Consider the following 22,342-nt stretch of genomic DNA (forward strand, 5'->3'; position numbering starts at 1 on the left):
AATTAGCAGGCATGTAGTATGTATTTTTCTGTAAACTTCCGATTGTTAAAACTAAATAATTTTTTATGCGATATGTAGGAAAATATTGTTAAAATTTTAATGATTCTTTGATAAAGCAAAAACATCATCATGGATATACAGGAGATTAAAGCGTTCAACTCAGAGGTACGTATTATATCAACTTTGGCAATGTCTACTTTCCTGAATCGTTAGATTTTTAATAATGAATACCTACTTTTTCAGCTTTCTGGGTTGTATGACAACAAACCACCAATATCTAAAGCAAAAATGAATGCCATTACTAGGGGGGCAGTAAAGGCTATAAAGTTCTACAAACACGTAGTTCACAGTGTCGAAAAGTTTATCTTGAAATGTAAACCGGAGTACAAAATTCCTGGTCTTTACGTGATCGACTCAATAGTTCGCCAATCCCGGCATCAGTTTGGTGCCGAAAAGGATGTGTTCGCTCCCAGGTTTGCCAAGAACATGCAACAGACATTTATAAACTTACTGCGGTGTCCTCCAGAAGATAAGGTAATTATGCATTCTTAACCTCAAATCAGTTCATCTTAGTTTTATGCCGATCTCAAAATTTATTGCGCTGAATTGTAAAATAACTACTGCTTTATCGAAGTAAACACATTACAAGTGTAAATTTTGTGAATTTGCAACTCATGCACATTCCTATGATTTTTTGAAATTATGCATTATAAACTCATTATACACCCAAGCCGAACGACTGGAAGTCTCTATAGCGAAATTAAGTTATGAATGTTATTCTGTTATATATTCACATTCCGAATGCTGAAAACATTGCAGTCCTCCGGTATACATCCACAGAAATAGCTTGTCCTAAAACACTGGGAGTCCAGTAATACTTGAAGATCTTAATATCGAGATGTCCGTTAATTTACATACTTTCCAAACTAATTTTAATACTGAAGTCCAAAACAGAAATTGTATACCAGATAGGTTAGAGCAAAAATGTCCCAAATAATGAATAATTATATAAACCAAATTTTATTTAAAAAATTGAATAGTTATTACACAAGCCACATTTGTATTGAAAGAAAATACCCTTATTAACAGGTTCACTGCCAGTCTTCATTGGTCAGTGAAGGCTTGGAAAACTCCAATATGTAAACTTGGAAAGCTCTGTCAACCATTTTAAAATATATATAATTTAAAAACTAGAGAAGGTAGTCAAAAACCATGCGTGGAAAACATTTTTTTATAAATTCAAGCACAGGACCAGTATAAAACCAAAACGTCGCGACAGTTGCCGGCTTTACACTGTGCTTTGGAAGTTGTACTGACGCACGTACGCAAATTGGCAGGTGCGGAGTTTGTCAAATCATTTGATTTCCTACAAATGGAACAGTTGGCAATTAACCTGGTAATAGTCTATACATGTAGTTGAAAAAATGTTCAAATATGGACTTCTAATTCTAGGGATACAAATGAAACTTTGAAAAACTTCAAATACCTCTCAACAATGTGACTTCTTTTTAACCCTTCAGTTAAAAAGAAAACACCATACTTTTTATTAAATACTAGAAGTTTACTACAGAAGAATTAAAATATGTACCTTTTAATAAACCTTTAAATAAGGTTCCGACCGCAATTTGAAAAGTTTTTTTTCAATATTGTGAATTTTTTATCAATTATTTTTGCATGAAACTACAAAAAAGAGAGTTGACATTTACGTTCAGAAATATTCCATGTATTTGGATTTTATTGTAAAGCGGAAAAACTCAGACCTTCTGACAAAATATGTCTGAAGCCTGAGGAGTTACGGATATTTCTTTACAAATAATGTGTAGAAATAAACATAAGTTTTGAATGATTCCAGCGCAACATAATTCGAGTGTTGAACCTGTGGCAAAAGAATTATGTCTTTGGTCCGGAGGTTATTCAACCTCTGTTTGACATGGCCAACCCAAACCATCCCATACACGCGGAGCTGCTGGCACAACAGGCCCAGGCGCATGCTAATGGTAAGTCCACTTATTCCGGAGTCATACTCATTCTGGTTTTGTTTAAAACCACCACTGAGACTTCCCTTCCCTAAGATAAGCCATGTTATTATCTGAGTTCTTCGTCTCACTAATTTTATTGATGGTGTGATAAACATTTCTACATACATTATAATTTCCAAAGAATGGGAATTGTTGATAGATTTTTTGATCTTGTGATTCCTCTGATTTAAATATTCACATTGGTAAGAGGATTCTTAAGAAAAGTCGGGACTTAAGAACAAGAGAACCTTTGTTTGAATAATTAATATTTTTCCCAGATTCGAAATTTGAAAATTAAATCAATTTCAATTACCAAAATACATAAACAATTGAGAGTTAAAATTATCATAATTTCAGGTTCTATGTCAGAGAATGCTAATGCCAAACATTCCCCTGCTGTCATCTCTCAACACACTCCAACAGAACCATCTCATGATCAGGTAACTATGTTATATTTACCCAAAGTAATGGTCAATAAATTGATACTACCAACAATTAGCAAAGTATAATTCAGAAGTATATTACATACATATTAGTGATGTGTCGTTTAGTTATTTAATTAATTGTGCTGACTCTTTTTGATGTGTCATATTCTTATGATTCCCGGTAAACTGTACCACGGCACAATTGAACGGTGACTCTTTTTTAATTTTTTATTTCTTCGCATAAAGTTGATTGTTTTACAAATAAACTTATTTTTTATGTGAAACTGCTCCCAACCAGTGAGGCTATGGCATCCCCAATTGGGGTATCTTGTAAGGTTGAAGGTAGTGGGGAGGTAAAGGATATGGGGAAGATAAAGGTGGGGAAAGTATCTGGCTATCAGATCTGGTCACCAAACATGGCCAAAGCCATTTCAAGCAACGTTTCAATTCTGAACGGGGGTCACTGCAAATGCAGGGCTCTAGCTCCTAGGAATTAAAAGTGACTTAAAGGCGACAATATCGGGTGATGTCTTAGTACCTACTCGACACACTAGGCGATGTAACGATGGCGACGTACGCGTGTCACTATTTCCAGTTTCGCAGATCCAAGGGAATCTCAATACCGGTTCAATAACCTCATCTCCCTACGAAGAAAAATATGATATCATTATCTTTGCACAACATATACATAATGAATAACTTGTTTAATATTATTAGGGTGGCAAGTCGGACGCAATCCTCGCCCAGCTCCGTCAGATGCAGAATCTCCTCCGTGACGGATCCACGCAGCCGTCGGGACCCCCGCCTGCCAACTCTGGAGACAAGACCTCTGTGAACTTCAACCGGCGTCTCCTGAATGTGGACTTTGAGTACGAGAGCGAGGACGAGGGGGGCCAGGGGCAACTCATGAGCATCAGTATGTCTTCCAGCGTAGGCCAGGGTACTGGAGGTGCTATTTTAAACATATAAGTTGCCGTACTGTAAATGTCAAGGAGATTTCATTACTTCGCTTATTTATTTCACAGTTTTTTTCTGTAAATACTGCAAAACCGTCCCAATTGCTCCCGACTCTTAGGAACCAGTAGAACTCTGGCATCACCTATTGGGGTATTAGTAGATATGTACTCCCATCATTGGACAAGTAAGTTTTCTGCTTATAATGATAGTAGGAGTTTTCAAAATATTTTAAAGGAAGAAGATTGGAAATGCAATGTGAAGATGAAATTTTAAGAAAAACTAACATTTTCGAAAATTCGGCTTCTGCGACCCCTTAAAATGTAGGTATTCGAAATAATAATAATATGACATATTCTCGGGTATTTTACGTATTTCCGGGCCCCTCAAATTCAAACATTCTAAACAATATATTTCTGTGTAAATCAAAATTTCCTGGCCGACTACCGTGCATCCGGGTGATGATAATTCCGTCAAATACAGATTTGTAAAAAACACCACATAGTTCCGTGTAAATCAAAATTTCATTTATCATTTTCTGGTTACCATTGCGACCAGATTTACTCAGAAATAATAATAATAGAAAAATTAAATAATTTTTTAATTTAAAAAATTAAATTATCTGATAATAATTATAGAAATTTTAACTATAACTCCAAACTCTCGCCAGATTCAGATTTTCAAAATAATATGATACATCTTCACACAAATCGAATTTCTTCCAATTTTACCGACCAAAATAAACATAGAATAAAGAATAACATGAGAAGTGCCTTGTGGGCTTGTTTCGTGATCCAAGTGTAAGCCCAATTTAGGCTTATTTCCATACAAACTGAGTTTCATCATGATTATGTGATTCAAATGGGATGGCGAAATACAATTTTAGTCGAGTGTAATAGAGACAGACAGCATGCTAAATGCTCTTGAACCGAAAGTCAGTGGCACATTTGTTTCCATTCAAATTTATATGGAAGGCACTTCTAGTTTTCTTCTTTATGCTATGAAAATAAATTACGAGTTAATAAAGTTTTTCAAATCAATATTTTTTTCTGGGGAAGTTTTTTTTGGTTAAAATTTTGAATTTCTCGAACTGAATTGACGGGGTTCTACCGTTTTTAAATTCATAAATTAAGTAGGCTAAACATTTTAACTGCTTTAACCTCTGGAAAACCGTTTGTGCATCAGCGACAAGAATTTTTTCCCGCCGACAAACCGTTCATGAGCTGCTGGCATTGGAATTTCGCCCTTGCTGGAATTTTTCGATACGCGATTTAAACCTGTATGCCATGAGAAAGTGCATAATTTATTTTTAATAGGATCCTTTGCACTTGAAACGAAACTAGAGTTCATCTTTGATTTCCCTCAAAAAGAGTCTGGTGTTCCACAGGTTAAAATAGCAATGAAATATTGACAATCTTGATTAATCTTAGTTTGTATCAATATGTTTCCGATTGATGATATTATTGTCAAGTATGTTAAAAGTCTGAAATCAAGGTGGAAACATATTTTTACTGTTGGAAGTTGCACATTAGGGCGGCTCCCTCATAGGCCGGTAAGGTATCATCGACATAAGCTCGAGTGCTGTACGACCCTGCACAGAAAAGACCCACAGTGGACTGTGCTGCAAACCGTTACCTTACTTTAGCCAACTTCTGCGCAGGGTCAGCACTCAGTTTATGTTGGTTCCTTACCGGCCTGTGAGGAGGCCGCCTAAACTCACCCAGAGCTGAGGTAGACGCACTTAAAAGTGTTTTATGAGGAAGTGTACAAAAAAATGCATTAAATAAAAATTAGCAATGTAAATATTTTGCACAAGGATCAAAGTGAGTTCACGCAGATAGTTATATGTTGTATGAGGCAGCGTACCGGTACAAAGAGTCGTACAATCATTTATCTGCTTACGCTAGGAGCTGTATCGGGGGCGCGTCGAGGGGCTGTACCGGGGGAGTCAGTCAGAATCGGGCGAGCACAGTATTCTCATTGCTCATACGAGTTCACGGCTCCCGTTCAATTGAGCCGTTGTTTAATTGAGTCGACTTTTTGAGTCATATGAAAATATTGAGCTGGTACCGTGGCTCCCGCTCTTAATTATATGAGTCATGACCCATAGCTAGTGCTTATTCCCTGAAATGAAATCTCTTTGATAAATGTTAAAGTATTGAAATACATAAAAGTGTATAACAAAAGTAACCCATATTGCTAAACCAATTTGGTTGATTCTTAAAAATACGTTCCAGTACTGTTTGGCAAATTATAGCTTTATTTACTACTTACGCAAATGTTTTCACTAATATGACTAATTTAAATTTAAGTATTAAATATTACTGGCTTGGTTGCGGAGGAAATTGCTTAGCTACAAATTATGCTACTGTTTTATAAATCAAACACATTTTATTGTTGAACTGTTAAGCGCTGTTCGCATTGGGAATCTTTTCCTGCAAGGTTAGTTTCAAGCGGAGTATGTAACTTCATAAGCTTGGTGTGAATTGGCTTGAACTTCAAAAATCCTCGGAGTTCAGAGTCGGAATTTTTAAACCCTAATTTGGAAAGTGCTTTGCATTTGCGCAATAAGAAACTCCAGTGAAGAATATTATGGGTTAAAATAAAAATTCATATAGATCGATAAACGCTGATTCTGAATATACAAGTTTTATTATACATAGAATTTATAAATCGTCATTTAAAAATGTATAAAACATCATCACATTAAAACACACTGTTTGGTTGGTATGACTGAATCTGCTGATTCTGACATCACAACCATGTGAGTAATATATCTATGGTCGACAATGTCTTTTTCTTTCCTAGTAATGCAGGTTTTTAAACACCATTTAATTGTTTATCAGGTGCGTGAATGTATTTTTGCACTTTGGTTCAATACAATAACATTTGTGAAGAGATGCTAACATTTTAATTAGTGTTCTTCAATGTCAAAAGTGGGTAATCTTAAGAATAAAAAACGTCTCAACTCCCATACAAAATACAGCGCAGGTTGAAAAAAAGTAGGCTTTTTGAGACTGGTGACGTCACACGTCACGTCCATAGATTTGGTGCGATTTTGGGAAAATTAAAACTTTTGAAAATTGTTTTAACTATTAAAACTAACTATAACAATAAACAAAATATTTGTGTTTAAGTTAGAAGGTCATTGCATTATTAATAAATAAATAAAAATAATGGGAGTTCCTTATTCATAATCAAATCCCTTTTGAATATTCAATATTACTCTTGTTTATAAATCGAAGCTAAGATCATCTTTATTTGCTGTAATGCATTTCAAAATTTAGGTCAGAATTATGTGTATTAGCTTGTCCTCAATATCTTATAGCTTCCATACCCGTCTGAATCCCCTAGTCCTAGTCATTCAGAAGGAATAACATATTTGGCATAATCAGATTTTGAACGGATTCAACGTGATTGATGTCAGGGTTGTGTTAACATTTGTGTTTTCTATCTCCAGGTGGTGGCGATAGCCCCATTCCGATGGCCCCCGCAGTTCCCCCGCCGCAGCCCCCGCCAGCCTCTTCTCACCAGCATCCCCAACAGCAGCAGATGGGGCATAACTTCCTAATGAATTCACTGCAGAATGTTAACCCTAATGATGCACTCGGAAGGTGAATATTAATCTTTTTGCTTTTAATAATCTGTGGTTTCGAATAACTCTATTTTATATTATTGTTCTTTGTGGGTCATGATCATTTTTAGTATCTTTTAACACTATATATTGTGCATGTCCCATTGTAAATGTACTTTGAACTGTCCAGAGGTCTGAATAAAGCTATAATCGGTATAGTTAGGACGGGTTGTTTCGGAGAATCTGAACAATTCATCAAATTTCAACGTTCATTTTCAAATTCTGTGAAAGATTTTTTCAAGTTCTGTTTTATTTCAGTTTTGTCAAGCAACTAGCCTACAATGATATAAAAACAGAACTTGAATAAGTCTTTCACAAAACCCGAAAATGAACGTTGAAATTTGATGAATTGTTCAAATTCTCCGAAACAACCCGTCCTTAATCTTGTGATGTGATGAAACAAACCATTCACGGAGTAGTTGTTTAAAAGCCTTGGTGACTCCGGTGCCCTTTGGGTTTTCCACTCGACCACTGGGGTCAGCTTGGTTTACTTCTATAATGGCAAAAAAATTGGCTCTGATCACAAAATACCATCAAAAGCATTCATTAAAGATTACACAATTACAATACATCATTGCATCTAGTTATGACAGTTTTGAATAGATTTATCTAAGGGCACTTAGGACGGGTTGTTTCGGAGAATTTGAACAATTCATCAAATTTCAACGTTCATTTTGAAGTTCTGTGAAAGATTTCTATAAGTTCTGTTATTATTTCAGTTCTGTCAAGCAACTAGCCTATAATCATATAATGACAGAACTTGAATAGGACTTTCACAGAACCCGAAAGTGAACGATGAAATTTGATGTATTGTTAAAATTTTCCGAAAGTACCCATCCTTAGAAATTAATTCTATCAGTTTTTTTGGTTTTTGTTTTTTCTTTTTTCAAAACCTCAAAATTGCTGCTATGGTGATTGTCAATGATGTTCTGGTGTTGAACATGGATGGACTGGTATTTGGTTCTAAGAATGCAAATGTGCATTTATAAACATGAGTCAAGAAGAATTCCTGCACTGTATTTACTTGTGCACTCTCAACTTACACGTTTCTATATAAACACATACAAATTCCTTAAAAATAAACATTAATTATATTTAACTCCTCAGTCCTCTGACGTGTTTTGACAGAAGGTCGGAATGTTTCCACTTTGCAGTAAAATCCAAATAAATGTAATAATTCTGAACTTATCCGAAAACTGATTTTGAAAGGTAATAAATACGCTTTCAAATTTTATTATTAAAAATAAATATATAATTTTTGATATATTTAAATTTTTAATGCGACATAAAAAAAAAATTAAATGGCATACTTTTCGTTTTTTGTAACTAAAATTGCTGAAAATGAAAAAAATAATAAAAACGCAGGCATTTTAGGCACATTTTACTGGACAAATGTATTGCAAACATTCTGTCAGCTCACTTTATTAATAAAATATTTATATAAATTCAAAATAATAATTATAATAACATAAAATAAAAAATTCTCAAAATTTTTATTTTTATTTTTTCAAATTGCATTCAGAATGTTTGGTTTCATAAAGGTGCACATTTTAATATTTCTGTGGTTGGCTTCTAGATTTGAATATAAAGTGTGGTGTTTTCTCTTTCTAACTCACCGTTTAGAGCATATTTCTCACCATCACAGTAAGGGAGATAGAACGATTTCTATTAGACCATACGAGTTGTTCCCAAAAGCAAACAAATTAGCTTGAAGTTTTAAGATAAATAGGCTTTTATGGCATCTCTATTGCTACACGCTGTTTAAGTTCTTTCTGCTTGTTCTAAAAAAGGCGACCACTGCGAGATTTGAACTACATCCAAAGTAATGTTATTCTTTGCCGCCATTTGATTAACTTGTATTGTTAATAATTGTCTATTTTGTTTCTTTTCAGTATATTGACAAATCCTGAAATTCTTAGACAACTGCAAAGTTTGCAGGCACAAATGATGGTTGCCAATTTTCCTCAGATGCAGGTAAACCGAAAACAAAATTATTCTGCTTTCTTCTACCCCTAGAATTAAATCTAAAATACAAGTAAAAAAATTATTTTCCTTAGAAAACAATAGTTATTTTAAGCATTCCGATTCAAATTGAAAAATTCTCACTTGCTTTTCGATTAATAAATGCAGATCTATGGTGAAATTTACTTTCTTTTTTGGGCAAAAATCTTGCATCTCCAGCTGTTTCGTAACTTTTTTCCGAGTAATATTTTATTGTAAACTAATTAAAAAATGTTAACTGTTTTGTTACTTTCTTGTTTTTTCACATTTTCCCTTTTTAAATTTTTACCTCTACTCTTATGGTGAGGAACTACGTTTACTTTATACTACATGTGTTAACCCCTCAGGCCTCTGGCATATTGACCATTATATTTCTTAAAGACGCTGTCAGAAGGTTGAAGAATTTGAGTGTGTTTCCGCTTTGCAATAAAATCCAAATAGATGCAATATTTCTTAACATATCCAAAAACTAAAAACTGTATTTGAAAGGTGATGTAATAAGCTTTATAATATTATTATCAGAAATAAACACGTAGAATTAATTTTTGAAATATTAAAATTTTCAATTCAAACCTATAAATGTTTAAAAAATGGCTCACCTAATGTTTTTTCATGTAACACTGGACTAAAAAACAGACATTTGATTAGACAAATGTATTATAAACATTACTGTTTACTGCACCTCACTTTTTTGTCATTTTATAAAAAATTCTCAAAGTTTCATAAATTTTTCTCATATTGCAGTCGGAACCTTTTGTTTATTAGTGGTGCACATTTTAATTCTTCTGTAGAGTTAACTTTTAGATTTGAATATAAAGTTTAGTGTTTTCTCTTTCTAACACTGTTTAGATGACAGTAACGGAGACAACGATTTCTATAAGACCATATAAGCTATTCCGAAAAGCTAACGAATTGACTCTATTTAAGCTTTTTTTGTTGTTAGTTGCATACATTGCCATTTGGATAGAGCGTTATTATCTGATGAAGTGATAACATATGATAATTTCAAACTGTTTTTCGGATCTATGTATCTTTAAATAAAGATGGATTTCTAGAGCAGGTTTTTAAACTCCACAACCGAATTATATTGTTCTAGATATTTTAATGTCTTATAATATTGATAAATTTATTTGCAGGGTATAAACAACATGACCATACAACAAGAAATGAGCTACGTGGATATGTCCCAACCACCTCCAGCTATCCACGCCAAGGTACAAACAAATACTATACAATTACACATTAACCTAAAAACACAGACCGACAAATAATGCTACTATTATATATGTATGTGTTTTTAATCCTTGTGAAATATTGAATATTACTGTTTCTGTATGTTGTCTATGGTCTACTAGATATGTCTATTGTCACAGAAATTGTTAAATACTATTCAATTTTTAAAAAACAATTTAAAATGGCATCAAAATTAGGTGTGATGTAAAGCTGAAGTTTTACTGTATATTCACTGTTATAATAATTCTGTGATTATTTGCAGCAGGAAGAAAGAAATAAGCCCTCCAGTCCGCTTTTGGACGAGATGAACAATGAATCGGACATAGAATTTGTGGATGATGCCGGGCCACAGGTGATTGAGATCGATGGTAACGATTCCAGGTAATTCAGTGCTCATTATTCCATTTATTCCAGACAGGAGACCCCCAGCGAAACATTCCCCCTCGGGGTTTATGTGATCTTTGGGGAAAACAATAAAGAAAATAGTAAAAACTCTTGTCAATATAAAAGTGATTCTAATTCCATGTCTCACTGAGAATTACTCAGGTTTCAACATTTAAAACATCCACTCTTTCCCGACAATATCTAATTTCGCTGAAAAGGATACTATCAAAATATGCCGTCGGCATTTTTCTGTTTGGTTGGGAATGCTGACACTGTGTATCTCACTGTTCTAGTATTTCACAGAGATAAACGAAATGTACTTTATCTGACAACTCCTTTGTGAAACCTGTGTCATGTGGGGGGGATTTTGTCATTGCTATTTCAATGGTACCAACTAAATTAGGTAAAATAAGGTACTCGCGAGTGACTCAACTAGCAGCTACTAAACGTAGCGACAACTAGATACAACATCTTCAATTCTAATCCCCAGAAATACACGAATTTACTGAGGCTTCGTCTGACATCTGTAATTGCTAGTCTCTGGTCGCTTTCCCAAATCGTTACCAATACATATAGACTGGGACATTTCACTCGCTATTTGTTTTCAGTAGCTCCGTGTGACTATTTAATAGTGGCGATCACTCGTTGCGGCAACGTAGCAGCAATAAAATCGCCCCATGTGACATAGATTTAATTGAGCAACCCAAAACAATCATGAAATAATATTATCCTGTCTATTACTTTTTATGCATAAATACAATTGTTTACTTAATTCAGAGTTCATCTTGTATTGGTCCACTTAATGTAAGATGAAGCCCCCATTCCAGGAGTCCGTCGCCCAAGAGTTCGCGCAGACGGAGATCGCGCGAACGGTCCCGCCGCAGCAGGTCTCGATCCCGCAGGTCACGGTCTCGATCCCGGGAGCGTAGGGCGGGAAGGCGTGGATCCCGGGAGCGAGAGCGAGACAAGCCCCGGGACAGAGAGCGTGATAGAGAACGGGAGAAGGAGCGGGAGAAGGACAGAGAAAAGGATCGGGAGAGGAAGAAGAAGGGACTGCCGCCCGTCAGGAAGGAGAATGTCAGCGGTAAGTTTATTTTATTTTCACTAATTTAACCCCTTTGGTTTTCTATCTTTTTGAGAATGGGAGCTACTTTTAACTCTAGTTTTCACGGGAATCGACTTCTAACATTGCATCATAAGAAATGGGGACTTTCTTCAAAGATGTCTTAAATCTGTGTACATAGTATGTTTTAAGCCATTAGACACAGATCGATTAGTCGCCTGATTTTATTTCCCTGATTTTCTTTGTACGCTTGAATGACGCCCCAAACCTCTTCAACACGCTACAATATTTATTTATTTATTTAGACGCCGTAAAAGGCTTTTACAATATACATGATTTATGTTTACAGTGGTTCACAGGAGCGAAACAGTATTATGTTAAACAGAATAATTACTGAGAAATTATGTTGAAAATTAAACAAAAATAACATCTGGTATACATAGGTACATTAGCATTTTTATTTTCAATCCATACAGTAGTTTAGTATTGAGGTTATTGTTACCTTCAATATTGAATTTGGTTGAATTTGCTGAGAACTAAGAGTTAGCTAGCTCTATTGAATCAGGGCTGTCAGTAAGACATCTCATAACAATTTTGGGAAAAATTATAGTTTTAATTAAGTATATAAAATTATTAGATAACACACTTCTGTCTGATATCTGATGTAAGTGCATTGTTTAGGTTCTGTGATAACTTATGAATAGAATGGTTTTATGCCTAATAACATTGGTAATTACGACAGAGGTATGTTATTATAGCCTTCTGTCTATGCGCATTTCTGTCTCCTATTTCTATTTCTATCTCCATCCCTAGCCAAGGACATTTTCCCAAATATACCCATCCTCCTCCTTTCAGCCTTTGCACAAACCAGAGCGAGTGAGATAGCCGCTGAGCGATCATTACGCGGCTATCTTACTCGCTCCAATCTATGCCAAAGCCAAAATGAAGGTGATAGGTATACTAAAGACATATCCCTAGCCATGGATACAGAACGGAAATCCGCCTCCAGATCTGAATAGCTAGGTACTTTCCCATCTCCTTCCCTTCCACATTCCCTTCGGCCTCACAACATACCAGAATTACTACTGGCTCCATGCAGTTAGAACTCGCAGTATTATCTTTTTCTTAAATCTTAATACCTACATATTTAATTATTGCTCTATCCTCTTCTTAAAGTATTCTTACTAATCGTCTTTTATCTCTTCAGTTTGCAGCACAACCCTGTGGGTGGGTCACCTCTCTAAGCTGGTGCAGTCCGAGGACTTGTCTGACACCTTCGGGGCCATCGGAGATGTGGTCAGCATAGACCTGGTGCCCCCGAGGGGCTGCGCCTTCATCGTGATGAACCGGAGACAGGATGCATCCAAGGCCATCTCCAAACTTAACAAGCACAAGATGCACAGCAAGGCCATCACAGTAAGCTTTTTGACACTAACGCATGCTGTTTCTCGGGGTGGGCAGAGAATGGGCAAAGGTGTAATTTGTCCCTGTGAATGAAATTATAGGGTATCACTTTCTACTGTAGAGTTTTGCCTTTAAATAGTGGTCTTCATATTTGAAAAGTAACTAATTATAATAAATTTTCATGAACTAATTAAATTTTATTAGTATTATTATTGTTACAGTATACATTACGTATTTCATTCAGATTTCTAAAATATTTCCAAAAACAAATCATCTTCTGTATTCTTTCTTAACTCCTCAGGCATATTCTGTCAGAATATTTCCACTTTTTGATAAAATCCAAATAAATAGAAGAAATATGCTTTTGTTTTTTTTACGCCAGGGTTTTAAAAAATTACCCCAATCATTTAGATTTTTCTCTATAGCCAAGTGGGCCGTAAGAAATTGTAATGCGGGCCGCAAGTATGGGGCCGCGGGTTGTGCATCACTGAATTGTGACAAATAAATTTTTACAGCCGAAAACCAAAACAAACTGATTGTTTTGAAGAGGACATTGAGAAGCATCAAACAAAATCTTTAAAAAAATCATTGATAATAAATTCAAGTAATATAAGTGTATTTTTCAAATTTATTTTGTTAATAGGATTACCTACTCGTATTTTGAAAATAAACTTTACATTTGCGAATATATTGATAGCAGAGGCATAAGTAGGTACATATGACTTTTAAAAAACCGATTTGGATATAACGATTAACGGCTATAAGGAGCAAATTTAGTTGGTCCCCTCATGCTCGTTATAACCAAGTTTGACTGTTTAGATTTTATTGAAAAGCGGAAATACTCCGACGTTCTGACACAATATGTCAGAGGCCTGAGGGGTTAAGTAGAATTCAATAACAATATAGTGTCATTGTTTTATCACCAGGTGGCCTGGGCGCCCGGCAAAGGGGTGAAGGGCCGAGAGTGGAAGGACCTCTGGGAAGCGGAGGTAGGTGCCTGCTATGTTCCTTGGACCCGGCTGCCCGAGGGCGGCGAAGGACTGGCCGTGTTGGACGTACTGGAGGAGGGCGGCATGCTGGACGAGGAGACCCTTCCCTCATGGCTGCAGAGGAAGGTAACCAACCTACAACTAGACTGTTTCTAAATATCTCTTTACAGTTCTCATTAAATATTGGATTTGTGACATGATGAAACAAACCATTCATGGAGTAGTTGCTTTAAAGCTTTGCAGATTCCGGTGCCTTTTGGGTTTTCCACTGGACCACTGGGGTCGACTTGGCTTACTTCTACAATGGCAAAGAAATTGGCTCTGATCACAAATTAATACAGACAATACATAACAAATACATCTCAATAACAAATTTAATAAAAAAAATAACAAATAAATAACAAGTTGAAAATTTGAACTGTCTTACCCTAAGATATTAGAAGAACGAGATGTGCTATGAGCAGTTCATACTGTGTGGAATTGTTTTGCCCAGTGTCGCCGGTTTTGTTCACCAATACTACTGCACACCTTCGCTTGCGCTAAGGTATCTGCACTAATACATAGAACAGATTTATGTGCGTACACGTCCCTATAGTATTCAAAATACCCTAATTAGGTAGTACTCCGCCTACGGTCCGGTGGCCAACATAGCATATCTCGTTCTTCTAATAGCTTTGGTCTTACCTAAATATTTTATTGTTTTTTTTCTATAAGATAATAATGTTTTTATTTGTTTTATTATTTAATATTTCTATTTTTTACAATAAATATACAAAATTTACATGTCATACAGTATTATAATGTAAAACTAAAAATTGCCTTTCCTCATCATAAAGAGACAAGGCTCTTGTGGTTGGTGAGGGAATTCTAACTCAATTACAAAAAAATCATAAAATTCATAGCTGAATTATAAGTAATTAATAAAAATAAAAGTTAAAAAAATAAAAACAAAACTTCTCACGTGTGAAAACTGTGTGTGGAGATTTTAATGTATATACTAAGACTATTTATTTATCTGAAAATAATTGTGTGTTGACATAACATTGCATTTTTAATATTGTGAAATGAACTTTATTTCTAGCCTGGCGGTGTATTAGAAGGTGTGCCAAAGACTGAACTATCTGCAATTCCTCCTGTGTTGCTGGCGGCAGCGGGCAATCCGATGATCGTGTCTCCCCTGCCGCCACCCCCAAAGTAAGCACCTTCCTGACTTGTTATTTTATTACTGTGTAGTTTAAAAACTAACCTGCATTACTTTTTTGTGATATGTGTGTGCATTTACTACTTTTCAACACACACGGTGTTCGGAAACTCGTAGTACAAGCGGTAAACTGGTGAATCTAACTTGGTGTATAACTTTTTTGATTTGAGCTTTCGTTTTCAAGTAAATTGTGTTAGTGGGTTTTATCAGCTGTTAAAGGTCTTTAAAAATCTTTTTTTAACCCTTTAGTTGCTGAAAAAAAGAAAAAAGTTTAAATAATAATTAAGGTAGGCGACACAACATGCTATACGCATCGTAGCTTGGCTTATTTCAGCATATCGCTCGCCATACACTACCAATGGGTGTTTATGGCTAGCGATCGCTGAAATTGGCCAAACTACGATAATATAGCGTGGTTTGTCGCAGGCTTAAATCGAAATGCTCAGATTGTGATTCAAAGAAGTTTTTTTTTTTGGATATTTTATGAGTAGATTCACCAGTTTTCAGCTTGTACTACGAGTTTCCATCACTGTGTATGTAGTTTAAATTTGATTTTTAACACATAACATAAACTAAAAGTTTTCTGTGTAAAAACAGCAACAGTCGATAAAAACCTACTTCTTAGGACTTCGGTAGGACTCCTAACATTACCTATAAATCCACTGATCCCTCAACAAAAATATTTAAAAAAAATCTTTCGTTATCCTACATGTATTTAAAATGATGATTTTTGCATTTTTATTTGTAAATTTTTTGATAGATCTAATACGCCTAAATTTTTAATGGGAGTGCTAGGTATAATGCCAGTAGCCAAAATGGTAATATGTTTATAGTCTGAGAATGCCAAATTCTTTTTATATCATTTCCTAAATATGTGTATTTTCTTATTTTTTCATTAACAGATTTTTTTAATATTACAGACAGATTTTTGAAAACAGTTTTTTTATTATTATTATCATTATTATTATTATTAGTGAACACCGTCCCGAAGACGCTAAATGTCTTTGAAGTGTTTTTTTTCTGAATCGAATTTTCGCCAACACATATAAAAGCTAAACCCGATGATGCAATGAACCTTAACATTGAATATTTTAAAGCAGGTGAACTTTAACAGTTTCCGAAACCTGAAGATAATTTACTTCAAGAAAGAAACTGAAAAGATGATGTTTTCCCACAAAAACTAAACCATAGAATTTTACCGAATATATTCCGTGTTGCCATTATAGGGTGCAATTTTTTCTTCTACTTTTGAGATATATAGGGTTTTTTTCACATTTTCAGGAGATATAAAAGTATGTGCTCTTTTTTAAAGGTCGATGCTTGATTCTCCCGTAGAAAAAACCTGGTACCTATGAAATTTTACTAATAAAGCTATTATGCCTGCTAAGCTATTGTCTGTCATTTACATATTTACGCCTGCTGAAGTCAAGTTTACAGTTCATCATCATCATTTCATCAATTTATGATATGTTTTTGTTATGAAAAATGTGACCGTTATTGATAAGATTTTGTATTAACTTGTCAATCATCATTCATTCCTCCAGTAAATTCCTTCAATTATTATTTTGAATGATAAACTAATGTTTAAGAGACAAGGTTTTTCACGCATAGCACAAAGGATAACATATTATTTTTTGAGCAAAAAATACCAGTACGTATTGAGTAATTTGGCGGGTTTTGAATAAGTCGACGTATGCAATTGGTAGAGCATTTGTCCGGCAATCAGAAGACTGCGCTTTCAATTCCTGTCAGCTGCATGTATTTTTTTCTCGGAAGATTTTTTCAATTTATACAGGTGTTTCAGGCTGATAATTATTGCCTAAAAAATAATACGTTACCCTTCTTATTTATTTATTCATTCATTTTTATCATACTCTTCTCCAGTTGGTGGCCTGTTTGTTATTTTTTTTATATGTTATCGTTGTCTGTTTTGGGATTATGTAATTTATTTATTGGTGTTACATGTACCATATGAGCTCATAGCAGGAGGTGTCTCCTAGTAATAGTTCAAAAGAAAAGTGTTTTGTTTACGTTTTTCCTTCACTCGAGGCAGCCCTGCTCATAATGATAACTATTCTCGGTCCAACATTAGAACAACCCGTGGACGCGCATGTCTCCGCCCCTTCTCCCCACTTCTACAAGGACGAGCGTTAACACATTCAGACCCACTATTTTAATAAATGAAATTTTATTTTATTTGTCTACCGACATTTGTCCTTTTATTTATTTAAAATATAAATAAATAAAAGGTCCCCCCGTTTATTTAAAACAAAACATTTTATATATTCTAATAATGATGATGATAGTATTACAATATATATTGTACTTTATTTGGCATCATATTTATCAAATCAGCTAAGAAATCAATCCAAAGTTGAAAATATCATCATTTCCGTTACAAAAAAAAAAAAATTCCTCTGATGATTCATTTGAAATGTCAAAAGCTAACAAATTATTATTATTGTCCTCGAGTTCATCAACAATGTGATCGATATTCCAAAAAAAATTTTCGATACCAATAATATGTCGAACAAAGTTACTCCAATGCTCTGGCGTAACTTTTTCGATACCTTCTTGCATGAGTCGTCTTACGTTACTTATTTTGAAGGAGGTATTGTTTACTTTGACATGCCGTTTAACCATTGACCACATCGTAAATAAAACCGATCAACACCAACATTCACAAATTTTATACATATATTACCTATCTATATCCTTGAATTATAAAAATGCATCGTTGCAAATCGAATAGTCATACAAATAACACATAAATAATGTGTACCTGTCCTTTTTTGTTTTTCGTAATTGGTGATAGTAAATTTGGACATATCGGCTGAACATCCATTTTATCGCAGGGTCTGAATGGGTTAATTTCTCTAAGCGCGGGCACTTAGAACGAAAGCCAAGGACATACTGAATTGTGAGCGGAGACAGGAATCGCAGCCGAGCGATGGTGAAGGAACGAAGCGGGGAGGGTGGTATGCGCAGAACAAACCTAATTTGGTACGCCAGCAGGTCGTTCTTAACTTGGATAGAGAATAGACAAGTTGAACCAGATTCCAAGAATATTGGGCTTTCTTCATAACTGCCTCTGTACTAGGTGTCCGGGGGTAAAGTGCACAAACTTTGGGAGGTGATTCTACATGACGGTAGAACTAAAAAAGAAAAATACCTTTTTTTCGAAATTCCGCACAAAAATATTTTTCCATAGAATATTTATTTTTCTACACAAACAATTCAATTTTTTTTTTAACCTGAAAACTACCTAAAACGGTTTCCGAAATCAATTTTTAAATTTTTTTTTTTACTTCTACTTTAATTCATGTAGAATCAATCACCTCCCAGAGTTTATGTACTTTACCCCCGGACACCCTGTATTACGGTGCATAATAAGCATGAAATTTATTTGGGAACTTTTAAAATGGGTTTCATTGTATTTCATTGAGGAGGGGAGGTTTTTGAGAAAGGGGGAGGCAAGTAAATATTTTTTTTCAAGGTTTTTTTAAAATTTATTTTATCTATATTTTTATTGTTCCTTCTCTAAATGTCTGAAAATTACTGAAAGCGATTTATGTACAGTGAAACTCTTAAGGTTACCAAAGAACTGGAAAGAAAACATTTATACCTATACGGGGAGATGAACTTGAATCTAAAATCCAAATTTCGGCGGCCATCTTAAAATTCTCGAAAACTCAACTGATTTGGTTGGTGGCCATCTTGAAATCTTAGAGCTCTCAACTGATTTGGTTGGTGGCCATCTTGAAATCTTAGAGCTCTCAACTGATTTGGTTGGTGGCCATCTTGAAATCTTAGAGCTCTCAACTGATTTGGTTGGTGGCCATCTTGAAATCTTAGAGCTCTCAACTGATTTGGTTCAAAATTGGTATAGGGTAGGTTAGGGGGAGATGATCTCAAATTTTATGTCAAAATGTACAATTTCAACAGCCTTCTTTAATTCCGTGAATTCTTATTTATATCTTAGATAATGGGAGTTTGTTACTTAGTAGAAATTAGTTTCATCGTTGGTCCAGTGGATTTCAAACGAACACGAAATATGTTACATTCTCATTAATGGTTTTTATTTTGTCCGGGCATTTAAGGGACACCGTGCCTTGTCAAATTAATGTGCAAGCACACAAATCATTATTCATTATAACAAGAATACTCCATAAGTCTAAGCTTAACTAGAGATGCACAGTTTACACTCGCGCTGTGCCAGGTTATAAGTAAAATAATATAATTGTTATAGGTTATAAGTAAAAAAAAATGTACATTTCCATTGCTATCTGTATTACAATTGTTGCTAAAAAATAGGAGATTGTTCTTATATTAATTTGTTTCCAATTTCCAGTATGGGAGTGGATGCGGCCTCCATTGGCTTGCCTCCACCTCTTGGGCCCCTCAGCTTTGCCGCCCACCCGGCCCTGCCCCTGCCTCTACCTTTGCTTGGATTTAAACCAGCTGCCCAGACAGGTGAGTCGTATTTCAGTAAAACTTTCTAATAAGGTTTTACAAGGGACGGGTAAAAACTTCTAGTGTGGGATTTTTTGGACCATTTTTGTCTTCAAGGAACCGAAAAATAGTTTTTTGGCCTGAAAACTTCTTAAGTGAGAAGTTTATAAGTGGGGTTCGCTGTAATCTGATCTAATTATTTTAACTTGAGTGGCAAATGGCCAATGTGGGAAATGCCCATCTCATACAGGACCCCACCGAGAGACAGCCTGGGTTCTCATTGCCTCGCAAAACCTGGTCCGCCATCAATAGGTTAAGGTGCTCCCATAGCCGCTGTGCCCACATGATGCACAGATGGGGCCTTAAAGAGTCGGCGATGTGTGAATGTGGTGCGGTGCAGACCACCGAACATGTAGTCAACGAATGCCCGCTCCATTCATTCCCCGGCGGGATTGATGAGGTTCACATGGCGACGCCTGAGGTCCTAGAATGGCTCGCAGACCTAGATGTCCCCCTCTGACCCCCCACCATACGAAAGAAGAAGTAGATTATTTTAGTTTACCACATCATAATAATAGGTGATATTACATGAATTTATTTTGATCTTCCCGCAATCAGCTGATATGTTTAGTTGCCAGCTTGATTACCAAAAGATGTCACTAATGTTCCTCTCATAGAATATTCCAGTTGATGTTTTGTAATGTGTACATCTGTATGTAGGCGCCATTTAAAATTGTATTCTAAACTTTTCATAATCATTTTCCTTTTAATGTCTACATAGATATTTTCAGTAGACCGTAGACAATCTACAGAAATAGTAATATTCAATATAGCCCTAAATAAGCACAGGGTATAAAGCGCATTTATAAATTTAAGGATATAAAAATTAATTAATTATAAAACCTAAAAATATGGGAATAACGTTGAAATACAGGTGGATTCATTGGCTTTAAACTACAGTAAGGAGTTTATGGGGGTATTTCACTATGTCGGGCTAAATATCTGAATAGCTATCCGTTGGCTGGCTTTAAAGTTCAGAATAACTTCGTTATTCAACGGCGACCGTTTCACCATTGTTTCGAACTTCCGGATAGATAACACTCGAAATAGTCTGGCAACATCGCAAAATGTTTGCAGTTACTCCATCTACTGCCACGGCTGTCATGCGTCACAGTCCGTACACCGCGAAGTGTGCATTTTTTTGGTTATGTTATTTATTTTTTTTTTTTTTTTTTTTACAGTATTACCGCACAAGAGTCCCAACTGCTCCCGTCTGGAGCCAGTGAGACTATGGCATCCCCAATTGGGGTATGTTGTGAGGCTGAGGGTATTGGGGAGGGGAGGGAGATGGGGAAGAGGAAGGTGGGGAAGTACCTGGCTATTCAGATCTGGTCACCAAACACGGCTAAAGCCATTTCAAGCAACGTTTCAATTCTGAATGGTGGTCTTACACCAGGGCGATACTGAGAGTATCTTCCACTCTGGAACGTGCCGCAAATATACTATATATTATTTTAAATGAATTAATTGTGAAATAACACAAATTAATCAAATAAAATTTATTTGCGCACGCCGGGTTCGAACCCGCGACCTTCGGATCTGTAGTCGGAAGCGTATACCACTAGACCACGCCGGCCATGTTGATTATCAGGTCATTGTAGATAGATTCGTGTCGAATTAATACATTGTTTCTTATTTTGAACACAATCAAATGATTCAGGATGGATCATACAAGCATTCAAATTCATTCTACAAAATTCGACTCACTTCTCAGCTGTTAAACTCGGAATGTTTTGACGCCATCTTTGATTCGAGGAATAGCGCCTAACGTGAAGTTCGAGCACTGATTAGTCAAATCTAACTTTAACCCGAGCGTTAGCGTTATTCAGATATAGTGAAAACGAAAAAATGACTAATCCGCGGATTAGTGCTTGGTCAGAACATAATCAGAGATACTGAAAAACCCCCTAAATCTTTCCATATTAATATTCGGAGATTTGATTTTTCGAAAGAGTTCGGCCAAATCGCAAACTGAACGCTCAGAAATGTGTATCTCTTTCCGGTGTATGTATTTAACATAAACATAACTATTTCTACATAATAAAATTTGATAATCAAATGTGAAAAATGTTGTCAAAAACGCTAACCACGTTTTTACTCCAATTGTTGAAAAATTCAAAGAGAACTCGAAATTTCGAAAACACGTTAATTTTGTTTGGGGAATTTGTAAGAAAACTGTAACTTTATAAGAAAATATTTTAATAAGTTAAATATGAATAATTATTACTTTTGGCTATTTTTAGGATTTCATTAATGGCATCCAGTATAATTTAGGGGAAACTGGAAAGAATTATTATTTATTTTTCTATCTTTTATAAAATATGGATGCCCGGTCATATTACATACAAGTGTTTAGTAAAAGTACCAACCACAAAACATGCTTCTAATGTTCTTAAAATTTCTAGTTGTCGTTCGTTAGAATTTGGAGTTTTTTGTGACGTGATGAAACAAACCATTCATGGAATAGTGGTTTAAAAGCTTTGCGGAATCCGGTGCCCTTTGGCCTTTCCATTGGACCACCGGG

General features: G+C 35.3%; 1 protein-coding gene across 8 annotated transcripts in view; it reads left to right on the forward strand.

Moving 5' to 3' along the window:
- Isha (Insulator su(Hw) mRNA adaptor) overlaps nt 1-22,342 on the forward strand; it is a 36,961-nt gene continuing 14,619 nt past the window's right edge. For 3 of the 8 annotated variants that reach the window (XM_089637276.1, XM_089637282.1, XM_089637277.1), the window contains exons 1-15: nt 1-165; nt 244-534; nt 1,853-1,997; nt 2,376-2,458; nt 3,161-3,383; nt 6,858-7,011; nt 8,924-9,005; nt 10,169-10,246; nt 10,528-10,646; nt 11,465-11,733; nt 12,920-13,128; nt 14,043-14,231; nt 15,187-15,299; nt 16,619-16,651; nt 19,658-19,779. In XM_089637276.1, the coding sequence (XP_089493402.1) occupies nt 130-165; nt 244-534; nt 1,853-1,997; nt 2,376-2,458; nt 3,161-3,383; nt 6,858-7,011; nt 8,924-9,005; nt 10,169-10,246; nt 10,528-10,646; nt 11,465-11,733; nt 12,920-13,128; nt 14,043-14,231; nt 15,187-15,299; nt 16,619-16,651; nt 19,658-19,779 (2,146 nt within the window). In that variant the 5' untranslated portion in view covers nt 1-129. The remainder of the gene's footprint in view (nt 166-243; nt 535-1,852; nt 1,998-2,375; nt 2,459-3,160; nt 3,384-6,857; nt 7,012-8,923; nt 9,006-10,168; nt 10,247-10,527; nt 10,647-11,464; nt 11,734-12,919; nt 13,129-14,042; nt 14,232-15,186; nt 15,300-16,618; nt 16,652-19,657; nt 19,780-22,342) is intronic. The other 5 variants (XM_089637280.1, XM_089637281.1, XM_089637278.1 and 2 more) reach the window with 4 other exon arrangements.

The sequence above is a fragment of the Hesperophylax consimilis genome, chromosome 11, assembly GCF_061612785.1.
Source record: "Hesperophylax consimilis isolate HC1 chromosome 11, BYU_Hcon_1.0, whole genome shotgun sequence".
NCBI classification, from domain to species: Eukaryota; Metazoa; Arthropoda; class Insecta; order Trichoptera; family Limnephilidae; genus Hesperophylax; species Hesperophylax consimilis.